The 18222-nt window shown below is 46.2% G+C and overlaps 8 protein-coding genes across 8 annotated transcripts; 5 read left to right on the forward strand and 3 right to left on the reverse strand.

Annotated features, from left to right (window-relative positions):
* Nucleotides 1-112: 112 nt before the first annotated feature.
* IL334_007419 (uncharacterized protein) lies at nt 113-1330 on the forward strand (the record flags this gene model as incomplete). Its single annotated transcript, XM_062939109.1, has 3 exons — nt 113-258; nt 318-371; nt 469-1330. The coding sequence occupies 3 exons, from the start codon at nt 113-115 to the stop codon at nt 1328-1330; spliced, it is 1062 nt and encodes a 353-aa protein (XP_062795160.1).
* A 273-nt stretch (nt 1331-1603) lies between these two features.
* IL334_007420 (uncharacterized protein) lies at nt 1604-3491 on the reverse strand (the record flags this gene model as incomplete). Its single annotated transcript, XM_062939110.1, has 7 exons — nt 1604-1687; nt 1761-1901; nt 1973-2084; nt 2153-2229; nt 2299-2605; nt 2707-3112; nt 3224-3491. 7 exons carry the CDS (start codon nt 3489-3491, stop codon nt 1604-1606), a joined length of 1395 nt encoding a protein of 464 aa, XP_062795161.1.
* A 534-nt stretch (nt 3492-4025) lies between these two features.
* Nucleotides 4026-6367, reverse strand: IL334_007421 (uncharacterized protein; the record flags this gene model as incomplete). The annotated part of the gene is made up of 9 exons (XM_062939111.1): nt 4026-4255; nt 4311-4498; nt 4554-4648; nt 4711-4917; nt 4973-5121; nt 5181-5544; nt 5603-5735; nt 5793-5803; nt 5879-6367. The coding sequence occupies 9 exons, from the start codon at nt 6365-6367 to the stop codon at nt 4026-4028; spliced, it is 1866 nt and encodes a 621-aa protein (XP_062795162.1).
* An 817-nt stretch (nt 6368-7184) lies between these two features.
* Nucleotides 7185-8557, forward strand: IL334_007422 (uncharacterized protein; the record flags this gene model as incomplete). Its single annotated transcript, XM_062939112.1, has 5 exons — nt 7185-7472; nt 7536-7702; nt 7756-7897; nt 7955-8310; nt 8371-8557. The coding sequence occupies 5 exons, from the start codon at nt 7185-7187 to the stop codon at nt 8555-8557; spliced, it is 1140 nt and encodes a 379-aa protein (XP_062795163.1).
* A 294-nt stretch (nt 8558-8851) lies between these two features.
* Nucleotides 8852-11584, forward strand: IL334_007423 (uncharacterized protein; the record flags this gene model as incomplete). The annotated part of the gene is made up of 13 exons (XM_062939113.1): nt 8852-9033; nt 9085-9124; nt 9188-9629; nt 9680-9732; nt 9785-9809; nt 9860-9950; nt 10001-10225; nt 10313-10460; nt 10511-10575; nt 10638-10809; nt 10866-10927; nt 11002-11036; nt 11097-11584. The coding sequence occupies 13 exons, from the start codon at nt 8852-8854 to the stop codon at nt 11582-11584; spliced, it is 2028 nt and encodes a 675-aa protein (XP_062795164.1).
* Nucleotides 11585-12118: 534 nt separating this feature from the next.
* IL334_007424 (uncharacterized protein) lies at nt 12119-12677 on the forward strand (the record flags this gene model as incomplete). Its single annotated transcript, XM_062939114.1, has 4 exons — nt 12119-12172; nt 12228-12314; nt 12366-12500; nt 12564-12677. The coding sequence occupies 4 exons, from the start codon at nt 12119-12121 to the stop codon at nt 12675-12677; spliced, it is 390 nt and encodes a 129-aa protein (XP_062795165.1).
* A 306-nt stretch (nt 12678-12983) lies between these two features.
* IL334_007425 (uncharacterized protein) lies at nt 12984-15186 on the reverse strand (the record flags this gene model as incomplete). The annotated part of the gene is made up of 10 exons (XM_062939115.1): nt 12984-13506; nt 13566-13662; nt 13729-13894; nt 13950-14089; nt 14143-14304; nt 14355-14434; nt 14492-14604; nt 14659-14798; nt 14851-14896; nt 14947-15186. The coding sequence occupies 10 exons, from the start codon at nt 15184-15186 to the stop codon at nt 12984-12986; spliced, it is 1707 nt and encodes a 568-aa protein (XP_062795166.1).
* Nucleotides 15187-15727: 541 nt separating this feature from the next.
* Nucleotides 15728-18190, forward strand: IL334_007426 (uncharacterized protein; the record flags this gene model as incomplete). Its single annotated transcript, XM_062939116.1, has 9 exons — nt 15728-15802; nt 15861-15985; nt 16042-16277; nt 16338-16480; nt 16533-16641; nt 16697-17022; nt 17084-17666; nt 17730-17862; nt 17929-18190. 9 exons carry the CDS (start codon nt 15728-15730, stop codon nt 18188-18190), a joined length of 1992 nt encoding a protein of 663 aa, XP_062795167.1.
* Nucleotides 18191-18222: the final 32 nt, after the last annotated feature.

An 18222-nucleotide genomic window follows, 5' to 3' on the forward strand; every position in this document is an offset into this window, starting at 1 on the left:
TTACCAAAATGTTCTATCAAAGTCTATCCCCACATAATCAATTCCAGTACATCTTTTCAGGTCACCATACATTGTGAAATCATTATTTGTACGCAGAATCAGCAATACCAACATGATCATGATGCCCCTCACCCCACCTTCTGAGTCAAATCTAGACCTGCACATGAAGCATAACACCGAAGCTGGATCGTCATGCCCGTGTCCATGGATCGAGACACCGCTTATCGAGTCCGTGCCAATGTCCAAAGTTGCCGGATGGTGAGTACTCGTTGATCTCCTATTCATTTCTATCTGGACACTAATTTAAGGGTTCCCAGTCGGATATTCCTGAAGATGGAAAATTTCCAACCCAGCGGCTCCTTTAAGTCTCGGTGAGTGGTTTTTTCAGTTTGTCCCCTTGTGTATTTCTACCCCCAGCTCCGGTGACGAGGTAAGATGACAGCGTTACTGACCTTGTTCTGCTATCAGTGGCATCGGTAACCTTGTCCGTCGCGCCGTTCAACGATTCCCCTCAATCACTCCCAAGCATTTCTACGCGTCTTCGGGAGGAAACGCTGGTTTAGCATGCGTGACAGCGGCTACTACACTAAAACAGCAATCTGCGGTCGTTGTACCGCTCACCACAAAACCTGAAATGATTCAACGTATCATCGCTGCTGGCGCAACAGAGGTGATTCAACACGGGGCGACAATTGCAGACGCCGATCAATACCTAAGAGAGAAAATTCTACCCAACGATCCTGAAGGCGTATATGTTCCACCGTTCGATCATCAAGATATATGGGATGGAGCTGAATCCCTCATTCATGAAGTCGATCATCAAATGAGCGGTATTCCAGATGCTGTAGTTTGTTCAGTCGGTGGTGGTGGACTTCTAATTGGTATCTGTCAAGGTCTAGATAAGATATCCAAGCTATCGAAGCTACCTTTGAAAACACAAGTCATTGGTGTGGAGACTATCGGATGCGAATCTTTCGCCGAATCAATCAAAGCGAAAGCTCTCATTACTTTAACCGGAATCACCTCTATTGCAAGCTCTCTTGGATGCACCAGAGTAGCTTCTAGAGCACTTGAATATGGTTTAAGGTCAAATGTACACTCAACATTGGTAACCGACAAAGAAGCTGTAGAGGCTTGCATTCGCTTTGCAGAAGATCATAAAGTCTTAGTCGAGCCTGCTTGTGGAGCAACACTGGCCTTGGTGTATTCAGGAAGACTGAACCAAGTGATTCCGGTAAATGAGGATGACAAGGTCGTGCTCGTGGTTTGTGGTGGTAGTAATGTGTCAGTAGATATGATGTACAGATGGAAGGAGGAGTTTGGCATATAGCACTGCAGAAAACCCAGAAGCAGACGGAAGCGCCTCGCTGTTCGGTGTAGAAGGCTCTGTACTATAGAAGCAAACCATATTTGATTGTACAAGTCCGATGACTTAAAACGATTTTCCGACCATACAAGGTGAATGCATCCGGATTACGCGAGAAAGATCTAGCAACGTGTATAAGGGTTTGATTAACTCCTAGGACTCGGCTCTATCAGCTCTACCGAGATCGTCTCAAGAGCTTGCTATCATCCGCGCCCATCCGTGCCAAAGACTGACCCTCTAGTTCTTGAGAGGGTTATAATTCTTTCCTTGCAAGGCATACTTAACCATTTGTTGGGTTACAGCTGCATGTGTTTGCTGGACCTACCAGTCGCAGAATATGATCAACATGAAACAAAACAGACTCCTGGAGCGGCAATAGGCGATTTTCACTCACAATATGTCCAGCTTCGGAGATCCCAATCAAACTGTAGGCTGATCCGGGGTTAATGACGGTACCTGCAAAAATGTCATTGGAAAACCCTTGAGTTTCGGCCGACCTAAATTCGGCGAGGAGGGGGTTGGGTAGCCGTTTCATCTTTCAGTTGCGATTGTCAATCAACGGTTCTCCTCAGCGTTGTAGTATCATCTTGGTGGTCACATACTCACCCAAGAAAGGGTGCCGTTATATGGTACGACAGTATCTTCAAGACCGCTGTAAGCAAGTAACCTCGTTCCAGATTCTAGAACAGGTTGAAGGAGTTTATAGGCGTTTTGCATACTACGAAGTCGTGGGTGTGAGTAAATAACGTCATGGTTGAGATGACTAGTGGAGATGGTGTCACTCACTTGTCACCGCTATTAGCGAATCTGACCATCGCAGCTCCAGCATACCACCATTGTGTGATATCGTTAGTGACACCGAGCTATCATTGCAATGTGACTGTCAGAATACGCATTCGAGGACACACCAAAAGTTTCTCGATCAAACTTACCCAATCTCGCATATCTTTACTGTTCATCAAAGTAGTTAAAGGGGCGTTCCACCAGAAACAAAGGTTTGTAGGATAACAATGTGGCTCCTTTCGATTATATCGGTTAAAGGCTGGAGCACCCCAAAGAATATCGACTGATTTGACACACGATTGTCTTGCATCTATTCGAAGGTCTTTAGACGTTTCTACGTCATAAACGTAACGGAGTTTATCGAGACAAGTAGTCAAGCCATCACGCCAATGAGAACAGATAGTCTCATTGTATGCTCGAGGCTCCACATTGCACAGGGTATCCCAGTTGCCGTAGCTACAAGCAACAGGTATCAGGTCTCGGCATACATCTCCTGCTACGTTCACTGGCACAGTAAAGCAGAAGTTTGTGACAGCGGGTGGGAAATGATTACTTACATGTCACCCATAGCATCCGCAAAGGGATTGCCAAAAAGGAGCTGGTCAAAGTATTTGATAATTCGGGAAGACTGCCCCTTGGCCTTTGCGGCTTTGTTTCGCGATAATACAGTGGAAGCAATGTGTGAGCCAGTGGTACCTCCGTAAGAGAGCGTAGAAAGGATTAAGGGTTGTTTTTGAAATTGGGGATATTTTTGCAAAATTATCTGTAAGAAGTCGTCGAAGTCTTCGGCAGCTTTATCCGAGGTACTAGCGGGACTTTGGTTGCTTGTGTTGTACGACCAGCCAGTACCGACAGGAAAGTCGACTGCTAGCAAATTTCCGTAGTTCGTCCATGGGTGAGGAGCGGGAGAGAGACCGGAGATAGTAGCGTCACCCCCCTGTGTCAACTGACAAGGACCAGCTCCTGTATTCACGCCTCAGCCTGCGAGCAACCATAATGTACGACCAACCTCTCCCGGAGCTCACTATGCGTCGAAACATTGCGTAGTGGATTAGTAAGGAAATGCGCGCTTACCGATGAAGGGATAATCAAAGGCTGATGCTCCAGGACCACCTTCAAATTGGATCACCAAGCCGTTGTTTTTGGCCTGCCCCTTCCCTTCGAAGAGAGAGAAGAACAAATTGCCTTGGTCCAAGTGAACATATCCATTTGTCACCTTGTTGTCTCCGGCGCCGCAATTCAAGTTTCGAGTCGCTGTAATCTCGAGTCTACTTGCGGTCGTGGAAACTGTGAAGAGGAACGGCACTACAGTAGCCGCGAGGATCTTAACCAGGTTGACCATCGTTTGTAGCCTTGGTGTCTCGAGAATAGTGGAAAGTATTAGTAGGTAGCGTCTCCGTCCTTGGGTCTGCAAAGGTAGGTCTCGATTTATCGAGGCTTTTCTGGTGGTGGTTTTGGGAATGTGACGGCAATGAAGACAATCCAACAAGATATTCAAGAACGCCATATTCCTTCCCCAGAGCTCGCTTTTATAGGTTGCAGTAGAAACATCTGGTCGAAGATAACAGTCTTGGCGCCTAAAATGTCTATCGATTGTGGAAGTATTGTAACATGTTTTAACGAAAATACCGAAATTGTTGGGCAAGTTCAACGAGATACCGCTGTTGGCGCCAACTGGTCAGGGTACCGGCTTGATAATGACTTGAGTTCCGTTAAGCTTACTTTCCAGCCGACAGCCAATGGGGTTACGGCAAACTGGGCACGCCCTGAATCGGAAAGCCGTGAAAATGCAGAAGGACGCAAAAATCCTTTCACTCATCGATAGCACGTTATTCATCTCGGATCACTGTCTGTACTATTCAGGCAAGATTTTTCATTAATAGGCGAACCGGAAATCTAGCCTCTTATTTCCTTTATCTGGTGTCGTCTCAAGGTACTTGCTCTTCTCTTCTGACGACATTGAACCCCAAATCGCCTCTCGTTTGGCGTTTCGGCTCTTATAGTACCATCTAGTTGATGGGTAGAGTACGATCAAATTGAAACATATGATGGCTACAATAGCGCTATTCGCATGCTTGTATCGCGGTTTATCGCTCGCTTGGTACACTGTTATCGACTATCAGTGATCCGTAGCCTTTACATACTGGCCAGAACGACTCACGATTGGCCCCTATGATGGCCGAAAGCTGCACGCTGATGTTATACAAGGAAGCAGATACCGTTCTGTTCTCGACTGATCCCGAATTCCGACTTGTCCAACTGACTTGGATAGCATGTACATATGGGAAACTCAAGAGAACAGTTGCAATGGCGAAGTACGTCCAAGATCCAGGATTGGGAAGAGCAAGTCTGATCGGTGATGGTGATCAGCTTCAATCGTTGAGGACAAGGCAGGTCAACTCACAAAGCAATATAATTTGGCAACATCCACAGATCTTCAGCCATACAGACTAAAGCTCGACTGTTCACAACTTCGGAGAGCACAGTAATACCGACAATCTGGATACATATCCGAAAGTCAGCTCATGCACCCGGTAGATGCTCTGAGATGATATACATACATTAATGATGGACCACACAATGTTGGGGATGCTGAGGAGATTGGCTTGTAATGTTGTGAAACCAAGACCTTTCATGGACAATTGGAAGTATTGAGAAACTGGATAACCGCCTATACCGAAAAGGATACCGATCAAATAGAGAGGGTACATTTGATAGTCACCCATGCACCGGAATATCGTCTTGACAGGAAGTGCTTGACGATTATGCTATGACAATGGTCGTGAGCTCGCCCTTTCCTAACAAGACGACGCTCATACTCACCATACTGCTCTTCGTGGGATCATCTCTCAAAGCTCTGTTGACAACGATCTTGACCTGATCATCGGAGAAATATCCTTTGGGTCGGAACCATGCCTTGGTCTTTGATGCTGAAGAAGGCAACAGGAAGAAAGAAGCCACACCAACGACGACTGGAAGTGCATCCATTTCTTTCAGTCTTACTCAGCGTCACAGAGATTTCTTCGCTCACGAGTAATTAGACCTTCCAACAAAAACATGTATCGCCAACCAGCGTGTCCGTTTATTCCCCTCATTTGTAAGATACCGACAGCGAGGAAAGCCGTGATAAGATTCGCCAAATAATTCGATACCCAAAAGAAAGATAACCGAATCGCCAATTCGGATTTGGTATAGTAGTAAGACAGATACAAGATGACATCCGGAATAAAACCTCCTTGGAAGAAAGAGATGAGGAACCGAGTGGCTAGGAAGGAGGATCTGCCTGACAGCCAGAATTGAGAACCTGAGATGACGGAGAAGATGATCATCTGAGTGGGCAACCAGACGTCCGGTCCCAGACGTTTTGATATAAGCTGAGATGGAAGTTCAGCAACCTGAGAAATGAGATTAGCTTTCATCCAGCATCCGGCAACATCCCGGATATCCACGTACCAAAAATCCAACACGAAAGAGTGTGTTACCAAGATTGTAGTCAGCTTGAGTTAAATTCAAATCCTTGAGGAAATTGTCGGCCGTGGCATTTGTAAGGTTGTATCGGTCGATATCGAGGGCAAGAAACATGATTCTAGAGCGAAATCAGCTTTGATCATTACATCAAGTTTAGGCTTGATTCGAAACTTACGTGACCCAGAGCTACATGAACCAAACAGTCAAGATCAGCAAAGACCCGACCTGGTGACCTTGGCGTTGACTCATTGTGCTACTCACGAAGATCTTCCAATCAATGATCCGTACGACTTTCGTTTCTTCTTTCCAGGTCCATCTAAACAAGGGGTCGAATGCAGCATACCCTTCATACCAGTCTTTTGGAACGTAATGGTCCTTTTGAGGGGTGTCAAAAACCGAAGGTTGTGTAGCGATGGCACTTCCAGCGTGGCCTGCATTTTTCTTCCCAATTCCCATTACACGAAGACAAGCTTTGCCGAATGCTGACCCCGACGTGAGTGCGCCCACCTCTGCCAGTGGCGGGATACCATCCAGGAGCTCAAGGGTAGTCCCATCGGGACGCTTGAGTGGTTGAGTCGCATGGTGAGCGGCTTGGCCTTTCTCGCGAATTGAGAGCGGCGATGTCCTTAAAGCCGCCTGAGAATCAGCGGGGCTGGGTGATGACTTTTCTTGGTCCGAGCGGGAGCTGCTAGTCATCTCTTCTGACGAAGTGGAAGCAGCATAAGGCTCATGAGGTCGAGTCGTGGACATTTTGCTCTGTATAGTGAGAACTCAAATCCAGGTGGAATACTGCAGATTTATTCAAGCTCATGAGTATATGTACGTATTTACCTTCAATCTGTCTTAGCAACCTCGATTGAATTTAAAAAAATACTGCAGTTCAGATCACGACATCTTCCTCAATAAACGCATTTCACATTCGTCAATTTACTCTTGCCTTTACATCACAGCCAAGCCGTAAACGAGAGTCCGGAATCTCACAAAATCCTTAGTATGATCTGAATTGTATACCATACAAGTGAGCGATAGCAAGCGATGACCAAACCGAGATCAAGGGGTCTCGCGGTCATCCGAACATGCCGCCTTGGTCGGTGTGCGCTAGATGCAAAAGTATAGCCAATCGATTAGACCAATCGCACTGAAAGTTAAATCACCGAACGATCACACAATAGTGCCAAAGCGGAACTCACCGTTGCTGTTATCGCTGATGACGGATCACGCAATTCACCGGGATACCATTGCGATCACACCATCGCTTCCTCCACTTTCACTGACGTTGATTGTGCCATTGCTTTCAAGCATGTGCAGACAGTCAGCTGAGCATCGGCATTCCGGATGGCGTGATCAAAGCACAAGGTGAATATGGTGGTGGGATTGCCCATTACAGTCGTGTCGGAGAGGCAGACACCGACATCTTAGCGATGACGACAAATTGTCACCATAAAACGAATTCAAATCGTACAAAAACCTATAGAGCGGACACCAAGAAGCACTTTGTTGTGGGAACTCAATTTTCTTCACCGCTCATATCTATCAATACCGCATCAACATAAAACAAACATCCAAAATGGCCACCACTATAACGGAGACGATCACCGAGCCTTTACGAACCTTACGTCTGCGCCCAGAGTCATCGGAGAAGACGGAGAAGCCTAATTTCAAGGGAACCAAGTACGACCATGATAAAGATGCAGGTGGAAACAAGGACGACGCATACCCATACGCTTGGGCCCTTCCGACATTCAACAACGACAAGTATCCCCCGTTGACATCTTTCGAGCACAAGGATCCCGGATTGGAAGCTCTGAAGCACGAGAACCCTAAAGAGTTCCTTGCGAACGCAGAAGTCTCGGATGTGAGTATCTCTGCTGGTTAGGATCTCATGAAAGGCGGTCTGACTGATGCGACACTCATGCAGTTGACTCCAAGATTCGGAGCTGATGTGTCAGGTGTACAACTGACACAACTAGACACTCGAGGCAAACAACAGCTAGCGAAATTCGTGGCAGAGAGGGGTGTTGTTGTTTTCCGGGATCAGGACTTCTTAGATCAAACTCCGGAATGGATGCTGAATGATTGGGGATCGTGAGTAGAACAAACATCTCAGACTGTATACACGCTAAACAACTCAATTACAGCTTCTTTGGTCGATTACACGTTCATCCAACTTCCGCGCATCCCAAAGACCATCCCGAATTCCACCTTGTATACCGAGATATGAGCAAGACTTTCAACTACGAGTTTACCGATCGTTTCACATCGAGTGTATGGCACTCTGATGTAAGTGTGATCATTCAATTTGGGAAAGGCTCAGGCATCTGACAGTAATAATCATAGGTCACATACGAAGAACAACCTCCTGGACTTACCACTCTGTTCCTCTTCGACTCCCCAGCTTCCGGAGGTGACACTGCTTACGTTTCACAGACAGAAGCTTATAAGCGACTGTCACCTTCCTTCCGAGCCTACCTCGAAACACTGGAGGTTATCCACTCAGGTGTTGAACAAGCTAATTATTCGAGAGCCGGAAATCGAGGTGGTACCGTTCGAAGAGAGCCCGTTGAGACCGCACATCCATTGGTTCGATCCCATCCAGTCACAGGAGAGAAAGCACTGTATGTGAACAAGCAATTTTCCAGAAGGATTGTTGGGTTGAAACAGGAAGAAAGTGAAGCTATCCTCAATTTGCTATAGTAAGTGAATAAACATTTTATGATCGGTAATTCTTTACTCATGATTGTTCTCGTTTGCAGCGATCACTTAGCAAAAGGTGTAGACTTCCAAGTCCGGGTAAAATGGTCCCCCAAAGCGGTGGTTTTATGGGATAACCGAATCACAGCACACAGTGCTATTGTTGATTTCGACTCTGCGCAGGATGGGCGAAGACATGGGGCTAGAATCACTCCTCAAGCCGAGAGACCTTTTTTGCGTAAAGAGTAAGAGTTAATAGTCTGTATTGATTGTATCAGGTTACGTTTGTTAATGTATATAATATCAATGGGCCCTCGAAGCTGGCGAGGCTTTTCATTCAACATACCACCCCTGTTGACAATGTGTTACTACGTGCAAACAATGACGGATCACATGGTCACGTGACTCGTTCATGGTCGGATGCGCCCCGTGTCTCGGCGAGACTTCATGTTTGGTTCATATGGGATGTGATTTACATCTCTCCACGATACGTTCCCCACTCGAGATAAATAGCCTTGTTCTACAGCATGGGCATCTCCAGCAATGTCTAGCCCATCCATATCAGTGTCGCCACATTCTCAACCGGGCCCTTCCGCGAAGAAAAGAGCAAGCAAGGCTTGTACGAGATGTCGACGGTATAGAACCAAATGCGTTCCGCTTAGGCCGAACACGGTCGGTGAGCCTCCTTGTGTATCGTGTCAAGCATCGGGTATAGAGCACGAGTGGTACGTAGCGTCGTCTGTCTGCGAAGAGTTTCAAGCTCAAATCATGCTCAGCGCGTTCCTCCCACGTGGACAGTCCGCTTTGGATAGATCCGTGCGTATCGTACCTTCTCCTTTCGAAGCGGCCTGATTACTAACTTTTGGACTGTCCTTTCAGCATCGGAGACGTGTTCTCCGTGAGGAAGCAGTAGAAAGAACTCAGCGACATCCCTCTCGATCTCGTTCGCCACGTCGTCACCATCTTCCCATCAGTCCCATCACTTCCCCTTCTCCTGCTTCGCGCCGCAATGTGGAACCCTCATTTACTCATGACCTCCCACCCTCTTCGGAAGTCGTCGAGGCTATCCGAAACTATGTATCCTCATACTTCCAGCTTGGTTTTCTTCATAAGGCTTTATTTGTCGAACGATACACTTCACACCCTAACTCGATATCTGATTTCCTCCTGTTAGCTATTTGCTCGATCGCTGCACCATTTACCCCAACGTTAGTAGCTAGGTATGGAGGTAAGAAAACAGCGACCGACTTCTTTTTAGCGCGAGCCGATGAGATTCTCGGACGAGAAATGATACAACCAAGTCTAGAGAGGGCGCAAGCTTGTGAGTTACGATTACCATTGTGACGTGGACCAGAAGCTTACTCCGCAAAGTCCTGCTGCTGGGAGTTGCGGAATGGGGACAAGGAAACGGTCCGAAAGCCTGGGTACGTCGAAGATCATACGCGTAGGAGAAGATGCTGACTTGGTGACATATAGATGCTGATCGGCACTGCTGTCCGTAGTAAGTCTAACACTACGCGTAGTCTATGCGAAACTCTGACGGAACTCAAGTGGCGGGTTTTCTCGGATTACATCGTGAAATCACCTACCAGCTCCCGGTCAATCCATCGGCAGAGGCTGTTATCGAGTCAGAAGTTGCTCGGTGAGTGTGTAGCTTTGTGGTTGTTATATGATTAGTCTAACCTTCTCTAGTCGAACATTCTGGGCGATAACATGTCATGAGAATCTGCTTGCCGGTCAATCAAGACCAATGCAAATTTCTCTAGCAGAGGTCGATGTGTTACTTCCTTGCGAAGAATCCGAATTCAACTTTGGTATCCAGCCGAAGACTAGGGCGTCCATAGCTGGTACATTGAGCACTTCTTCGGACCCATTTGATCCTCCTTTGCATAGCGATAAATCCCTTTTCGCTTCATTGTGAGTCCGAGAATTTGGAAGCTGAGCTGACCTTCCTAGGGTTCAAGTGAAGATACTGTGGAGTCTGGCAGCTCGACATGCGTGTAGAGGTTCTGGAAGATTCGAAAATGTCCCGTGGAGTTCCGCAAGTCAATCCCTTCTTACTGCTCTTCAAGATTTCGAATCCAGTTTGCCATTGAGACATCGCTTCAGTGTCACCAATCTTAGGGGCATGATGGTAGAGGGTCTGGACTTGGTGACTATGTCCATCATGTTCTATCCATGCTTTACTGACGATATGATTAGGCATTCTTGTCTATCACCTTAATCACCAGGCTATCCAATATCGTTATTAGGCGTCTTTATCTTCCGTGAGTCCTTTCCTGGAGATGTTCCGTTTTTATCTGGCATTAACCTTTTGAATATTCGCTAGATCGATGGCCGCAGCCATTGATCCAGAAGGGACGGGCGAATCCGCTTTTGAATCTCGTCATTTCTGGCAACAAATGGCAGACGACATGATTAGCAATTCAGAACAGCTTCTTAGCCAGGTCGAGACATTTTTCAGTATGCGATCTGTCCATCTCGGGTTCCCTCCCATCATGGTGAGCCTGACCCGTTGTGATACTGCTTCAGAACATGACAGATCTATTTTGGCTAGGTGTTTGGAGTATACATGTGCGGCAACGTGTTTTCATATCTACGCAAATGGCCGGAACGTAAGTATCTGATCTGACAGGACTGTACTAATTGTTAGTCTGCATTTCTCGCGCTAGCTCTGCTGAAAGATCTTACAGACGATGTGTCGATATTCTTGCTCAATTGGCCGATTGTACGTCAATCCTTCACAATGCCTCTCCATAAGTCAGTTCCTTATCGATGATTTGCATAGCTTGGCCACTCGCGTCTCGATGGCATACCGCCTTGGAATCGGCTGCGTCACGTCCTGTGCGACAAACAGGCTACACTCGTATACGCACTGCGGTCCGAGACGAACGTACACTGGATGATGAATTGGCAGATATATATGGTCACACTGCGCCCTCCATCGTAGGAAGCTCTCCTGGTGACCCGCATCGTTTGACAAGTATCACTGTACCACTTGGACCCGGCTCAAATACCTCAACCTCCGGGATACAGTCTAGCCAAGGTTTCGGCTCAAATCCAAACCTTCTCGGTCAAGTGGACTTCCTCAATTTTCACGGGAATATATCAGCAAACTCTTCCCAAATGCCTCCCATAGATGCATCCGCGAATTTCTTCATGGACACGTTTGGAGACGATCTTTCAGCATTTTTACAAAGTGCTGTCCCTGTTGGCGATGGCAACGATTTTGACGGACTAGGCCAAATGCTGTTCGGCGAGAGCAATATCTCATGATAAGTGACGTGATATGAGGTTGTATTCGATGTGTTGTATGTGACATATGTACGTGACAAGTCGCTATATCAGATCAGTTGCGTTCTGGTTACGAAAAGTCACCCTGTGTCATCAAAAGCCCTTAGCCGGCTGATCGCCATGTGCACCGGACATGAAACCCGGTTCTCTTTCCTGTTCAGCTTATCGACTTGAGTGTGATCTCCGTCAAATGCCGTATCCCTCGAGTGCTGAAATCAGACCCATTGTGTTGTCGATAAGAAATTGTTCTAATTGGACGTTCTGTATGCCGCACGGTATCCTTTTTGCCGCTGTAAGAAAGCGGTTTTCTAATTGCCTGTCAGAAATGCCCGATAGGCATTCCGCTAAGTATAACCGCATGAGGCAATTTCAATGAACATTCCGTTGAGAGGGTAGGTCGCACACAAAAGATAGCAAGCTATCATATAACTTCCTGAAATTGACTTTGTTTAAATAAATCTTCTCCTCATTCTGCTGACTACAAAGAAAATCGAAAACAGATTGAATCCCAAAAGCATGCCTGCTAAATACACTTTAACCAAAGATGCACCCGCGCCTCTTCCAGGAATCGTAAGTATAGTCCGATACGCCTCGAGAGGTTTCACTAAAACCATTTCGGATTTAGTATACCCAAGCTGTACGAGCAGGAGATTATGTTTATACCAGTGGGTCAGTAGGTATGACCAAAGAAGGTCAAATGGTACCTGGCACTGTAAGCTCAATTCGTGATTTTCGCTCTTGAGCCCTACTGATGATGTACCAGGTACAAGATAGAACTAGACAAGTGATTCAAAACCTTGAAGCCGTTCTGATAGGTTCAGGCATGACCTTGAAGAACGTCGTCAAAGCGAATATCTACTTGTCAAATCTCTCGAGAGATTTCAACGCTGTTAACGAGGTAAGTTACATGCTCTCCATACGATTGTCACATGATTTACTCGTTGACACGGATATATTACAGGTGTACAAGGAAATGATGCCCGAGCCAAAACCCGCAAGAACTTGTGTCGGTGTCGCAGAATTACCTGCTGGAGGCACAGATGTTGAGATCGAGTTTGTTGCATACGACGGATAGATATTATATTATGCACTGTCTTTTCTGTGAGAACATACTTGTATCTGTCATTTCGCATGACTGTCGACGGGCTACAGTAGTGCATATTATACAACGGATTACATTCATTCCAAAAGACCTGATTGTATACTTTACCATTCAAGACCCATATCACACTACAATCAGAATTTACGGTCTCCCCTGCGGTGCGGGCTGTAAATTTGGCTGAAAGTAAACCTAATTATGCATCGTTCTACCATACTATTACTGAATTCGGAACCCTAGCCAACACAACTAATTATATCTTGAAGACAGACACTGTATACCTCAAACCATATTAACTTGTACACCAGGTTCAATTCTCTTCTCATAGTCACCATATTCCGCTACAGGTGTCTGGGCGCTAGCACCATCGGAAGTCTCGCCATCAGGCAGTACCCAACTGTCATGTACCATGTTTTGGAAAGGTCTCTGACAGTCTTCTTGACCCGGGACCTTGAAAAGTAAACAGAGAATCCAATATGCGATACCACCGCAGAGGAATGAGAGCTCCCAACCTAGATAGAAGATCCTTGAGGCTGACAGAGGAACAGTGACAGTACCGAAGGAGCCGATGAATCCGGGTAGAGGAATGACGAAGCCGACTACGAAGGCGGCGATACTACGCCAATTCACTCCCAATGTGAAGAAATATTTGGAATTAGGCGATCCATCGAATAAAGCTCCAATGTCGAGATTACCGCGTCGAACAAGGAAGTAATCCACAAGCATGATGGATACGACCGAACCCTGGAAGATTGAATACCCACCCAGGAAATTTAAGAATGTTGGAGCGGAAGTTAGAATATGCCTAAAGTCGGTAATCTCAGCTCAGTGCACCTATATCCTTGTTTCGAAAAATAAGCTTACCAAGGTGTAATGGCGAAGGAGATGATCAGACAGAGGAACTGTCCCCGAACAATGTTCACGTATTTCGGAAGAAGACAAGTGATATCGGCAGCAAAGGCTACACATGATGCATGTTAGCGCTGTCGCACTCTCTCAGTAGTCACTGAGTATCCCATGTACTCACGGACGATGTTACAAGCGATTGATGTACCCAAAGTAGCGAAAAGGAAGACTAGAGCAGCGAAGAAGATACCTGCTCGACTTTTAGAGCTATAAGTGTGATCCAGGATACCATTGAAGAGATCGTATGGGTTCCAGAAGGCTTCACCCCACATGTTCTGGACAGCAGCCTGTCAAGACAAGCTCATCAGCTATGATCTAACAACTGATGGTTGTATGGCTTACGGTGGTGATCACCCCAAAGGCAGCACACAGAATCGCCATGGGTAAACCTAAAAGCTGACCAAAGACCTGATCTCTTGGCTTTCGGCTGTATCGAGCAAGATCGGGCACGGTGACAATCAACGCAGAATTTGACCCCATGACTATTCGAGCTATTAGTCGATGACCTGGCGTAAAGAATCATATTCACGCTCACCAGAATTGAATTGAGCGATGATGTTCCAGGCATAGATAGCAGTACTAGACTTGTCTACAGCAGTACTGAGTACTTCAGAGGAAACACCATGATTTGCGGACGTAGCCCATATGACGATTCCGAGACCCGCAATAGGCATCACAAAGGATTTGACGCTGAAGACTGATTTTCTTATCAACACATTGTCACACTTGTCAGATTGGCAGACTTACGATGCTTGATTTTGCTGGTGTGTATCATCATGAAAGGTATTGTGACGACAAAAGCAAGCACGAAGCCAATGAATACTTGTCTAAGATACGGGTCAGTGGAGGGGGAAAAATCGCCGAGCCAAAGGGCTAAGACTTACAAAGTGATTCCTTGCGATTCGGGAATGGTGTTGGTCAATCGAGCCCATGATGGGAAGATGCATCGTAGCATGACCGAGATGAACTGGCCTTCGAAGTATAATTGCACACCGGCCTGCAAAGCGAGTTAGCGTGAAGAAGGCGAATCATGTTGACACGGGTCACTTACCCACACGATACCAAGGATGGCTCTGATGATTACAAAGAAGTAGTGACCGTACATTCCGAAGGTGGCTCGAGCCAAAACAGGATAACCGATATGATAGTGCGAGGCAGCAAAGCCATTGGCAACGATGACAATAGCAGACACTGAAAAAATCTGTTAGGACTAGCGATTGCCGCTTATGGTTCGATTACTCACAAATATTGGCAAATAGAATAACAAGTAATGCGTTACCGATAGATAGCTATGAATCTGATCAGCTCAGACGCCGTTGAAGATAAAGCAGATGCTTACGCCTAAAGCGATCAAACTCGATCCTAAGGACCAGGTTGTGATATTCCAACATTCAGACCACCAGTATGCGAGATAGGACCATGCGGTCCACGTCCTTCGCTCGGGTGGTGAGGGAACCAAATCCTCGTTGATGTACTTGGATTTCGCACTTTCCAGAGTTATAGCCTGATGAAAGTGCTTTGGAGAGGAGAAAGCGAATTTGACCTTCTGCTGGAAGGTGAAATCAGATGGAGGAGCCATGGTGCCTTTGTACGCAATGACCAAGATGATCAAAGGGAATATGGGTGATTGACCCGATCAACTGAAGTTTGCGTTGACCTTTATATTGCTGAATACATGTCAGTAGGTCATGAGATACGAGATGTTGTATTCCACAGTGGATCATTTGTCGGGTTGACACGGTGACAAGATGGGAGATAAGAGATAGCAGATCGAAAAGGAGGAATACCAGAGGTTTCCACTTTAGTCAGCCTTTCCGGCAAGGGTGGCAAACGTGTTTTGCCGGAAAGTGAGGTAACGGGCATCCTCTGCTGTGAAACTTGTTTGCCGGATAGTCTGCCAGAGATACGCTTAAATTGCCTTCTCAACTGGTAACCGGGAAATGACAGAGGAACCTTCATCTGTTCGCGTTACGGGAAACGACTCCGTAATTCACCTCAACGGAGGTCTCATCGACTTGACGAGGTCAATATTCGTTTACTTCAGACTCGGTTTGATTGTCAACATCCTAATCCAATATCTCTTCTATGCCATATACCCGAAATTACTGAAACTTACAAACATGCCTACCGCTGTCACAGCTCCAAGACACCCTCTTCACTCTTCGATTTTACCTCGGCTTGACAAGCAGTATGAAGTGAGCTATGCTCGAGCGGTCCAGTGAACGTCTTCATGCTGATACAAGACTTATATAGGCTTTTTACAACAAACATATGGCAAATGCGCCTATGATTCAAGAGATTCCTTGGGATCCTGCAGTCAGATCAAGTCCTGCTGTACCAGGAGGTGCTCCCGCCTTGCCCGTTGCCAAAACCGAAGAGTAAGTTGCGATCCAGCGAATATGGTGACTTGGTCAGCTAATTCCTTAAAATCCAGTATCGAGCTGGATGGTTTCTCTATTCGCGTCTTCTACCCGACCCAACTACCTGAAAAAGGTCCCACACCGGTATTTATTTGGTATCACGGTGGAGGCATGGTACTAGGGGGTATCAATGCCGAAAATCCATTTTGTACGCGAGTAGCAAATACCGCTCGGTGTGTTGTCGTCACAGTCGACTACAGATTGGCACCAGAATATCAATTCCCTGTAGGAACCGAAGATGCTTGGACAGGTGAGTAGAATCACGAAACTGCGGAGTCTGTGAGAAGTATAGGGCTGACGTTGCGTTTAGGATTTGAATGGGTCATTCGCAATGGAAATGAGAGATTGGGCGTCGATGTTAGCAATATTGGAATCGGTGGATCAAGCTCTGGAGCAAACTTAGCTGCCTTCGTCTCCCAGCGAGCTGGAATTAAGGGAATCCCTGTTCAATTTGTATGTCATCTCTTCCAAATTTGAATGAAGCTAATTTTTCAAAATCCAATAGATGGTCCTCGGTGTACCAGTATGTGACAACACCGCTACTGAAGAGACATATAAATCGTGGGGAATCAACAGGCATTGTCCTGGGCTACCTTCCCCCAAGATGTTATGGTGTAAGTCGATCCTCCACCACTTTTGAGCAACGCCTGACTTCAGATGCTTCGCTAGACCGAGATCAGTATCTTCCCAACGAGGCTGATCGATCAGACCCTATCGCATCGCCCTTATTTGGCTCAGATGAAGCTTTCAAGAGCAGCGTCAGCAACGTGTTCGTCGCACTTGCCGAATTGGATCTTCTACGAAGTGAGGGAGAAGCATATGCTGAAAAGCTTCGCTCATTTGATAAAAACATCGAATGTCGAACTTACCCTGGGGTCCCTCATGCTGTACAAGCTATGGACGGCGTTCTCGATATGGCTAGAAAATGGATCAAAGACATGTGCACTTACGTCGCTGTTCAGTTTGGTAGACATCCTGCTGATGTCATGATGGAGGTGAGTAGAGATCATTCTAGACACGACACATTCACCGAATCCTGATTTGCGTGGTGAATAGGACTTATACCCAGGAGGCGTGGAAGTGGACGTTCCCCAAATCGACGGTGGTGGACCATGGCTAAAACTCAACACACCAATGGTGTTAGGAGAAGCACCTATCTTCAGAGCTACTGATTCTACGTTACACTACGTGGACTGCCTAAAAGAGCCAGCAGAATTACATGTTTTGAAACTTGATCCTCAAACCGGTGATGCAGTTGGTCAACCTACGATCCACCAACTGGAAGAATCCGTTACTGTCCATTTTTTCCGAGAGAATCAACCAGGATATATCTGTGCCTATTTCGCCGGTGTGGCTTTCATGGATGAGAATGGGAAACTTGAAATTGTAAAGGAGATTATCCCTCAAAAAGATAGAGGGATAAGGAGGTTCAACGATGGAGGTGTAGATTGTGAAGGTAGATTTTGGCTTGCGGAAATAGATCGAAAAGGTTTATCATTGGGTATGGGTAGACTTCCATCGGATTATGGAGAACCATTAGGAAGATTATGGAGATATGATCCTGATGGTTCACTTCATCTCATGGAGAAAGGCTTAGTATGTGGTAATGGTTTAGCTTGGAGTCCAGACAATAAGACCAGTAAGTCTACATATCTGTCCAAGCATTGATCATCTGTAGACGGTACTAAAACTTTTTGAATAGTGTATCTCAACGACTCTGCAGCTGGTTTAGTATTCGCTTATGATTTCGATATTCCTACTGGAAACATAACCAACAAGCGACTTTTCATAGACAGAAGAGAACTTGGTGGAGAACCAGATGGTATGGTTTGCGAGTGAGTCCACCAAACTCCTTTGAAATACACCAAAGAAATGGGACAATGAAGCTGATATTATGATAGCGTTGAGGGCAACTTGTGGATAGCAATGTGGGGTTCTTCCAGAGTGATGTGTTATTCAGCTAGTGGTAAACACTTGAAAGATATCAAATTCACTGCTAAGAATATGGCTTGTACTTCATGGGCTGGACCTAACTACGATACACTTTACATCGCCACTGCCAGTGATAGGAAGCCTAACAGACTACCGGATGACGATGGAGGTCATTTGTTCAAGTGGCACGTCGGTACCAAAGGCCTACCAAAGTACAAGTTCAAGGGATAAATAGAGTTTTCTCATGTCATGTATTGTATCGA

The sequence above is a fragment of the Kwoniella shivajii genome, chromosome 10 (genome assembly GCF_035658355.1).
Source record: "Kwoniella shivajii chromosome 10, complete sequence".
Classification (NCBI taxonomy): Eukaryota; Fungi; Basidiomycota; class Tremellomycetes; order Tremellales; family Cryptococcaceae; genus Kwoniella; species Kwoniella shivajii.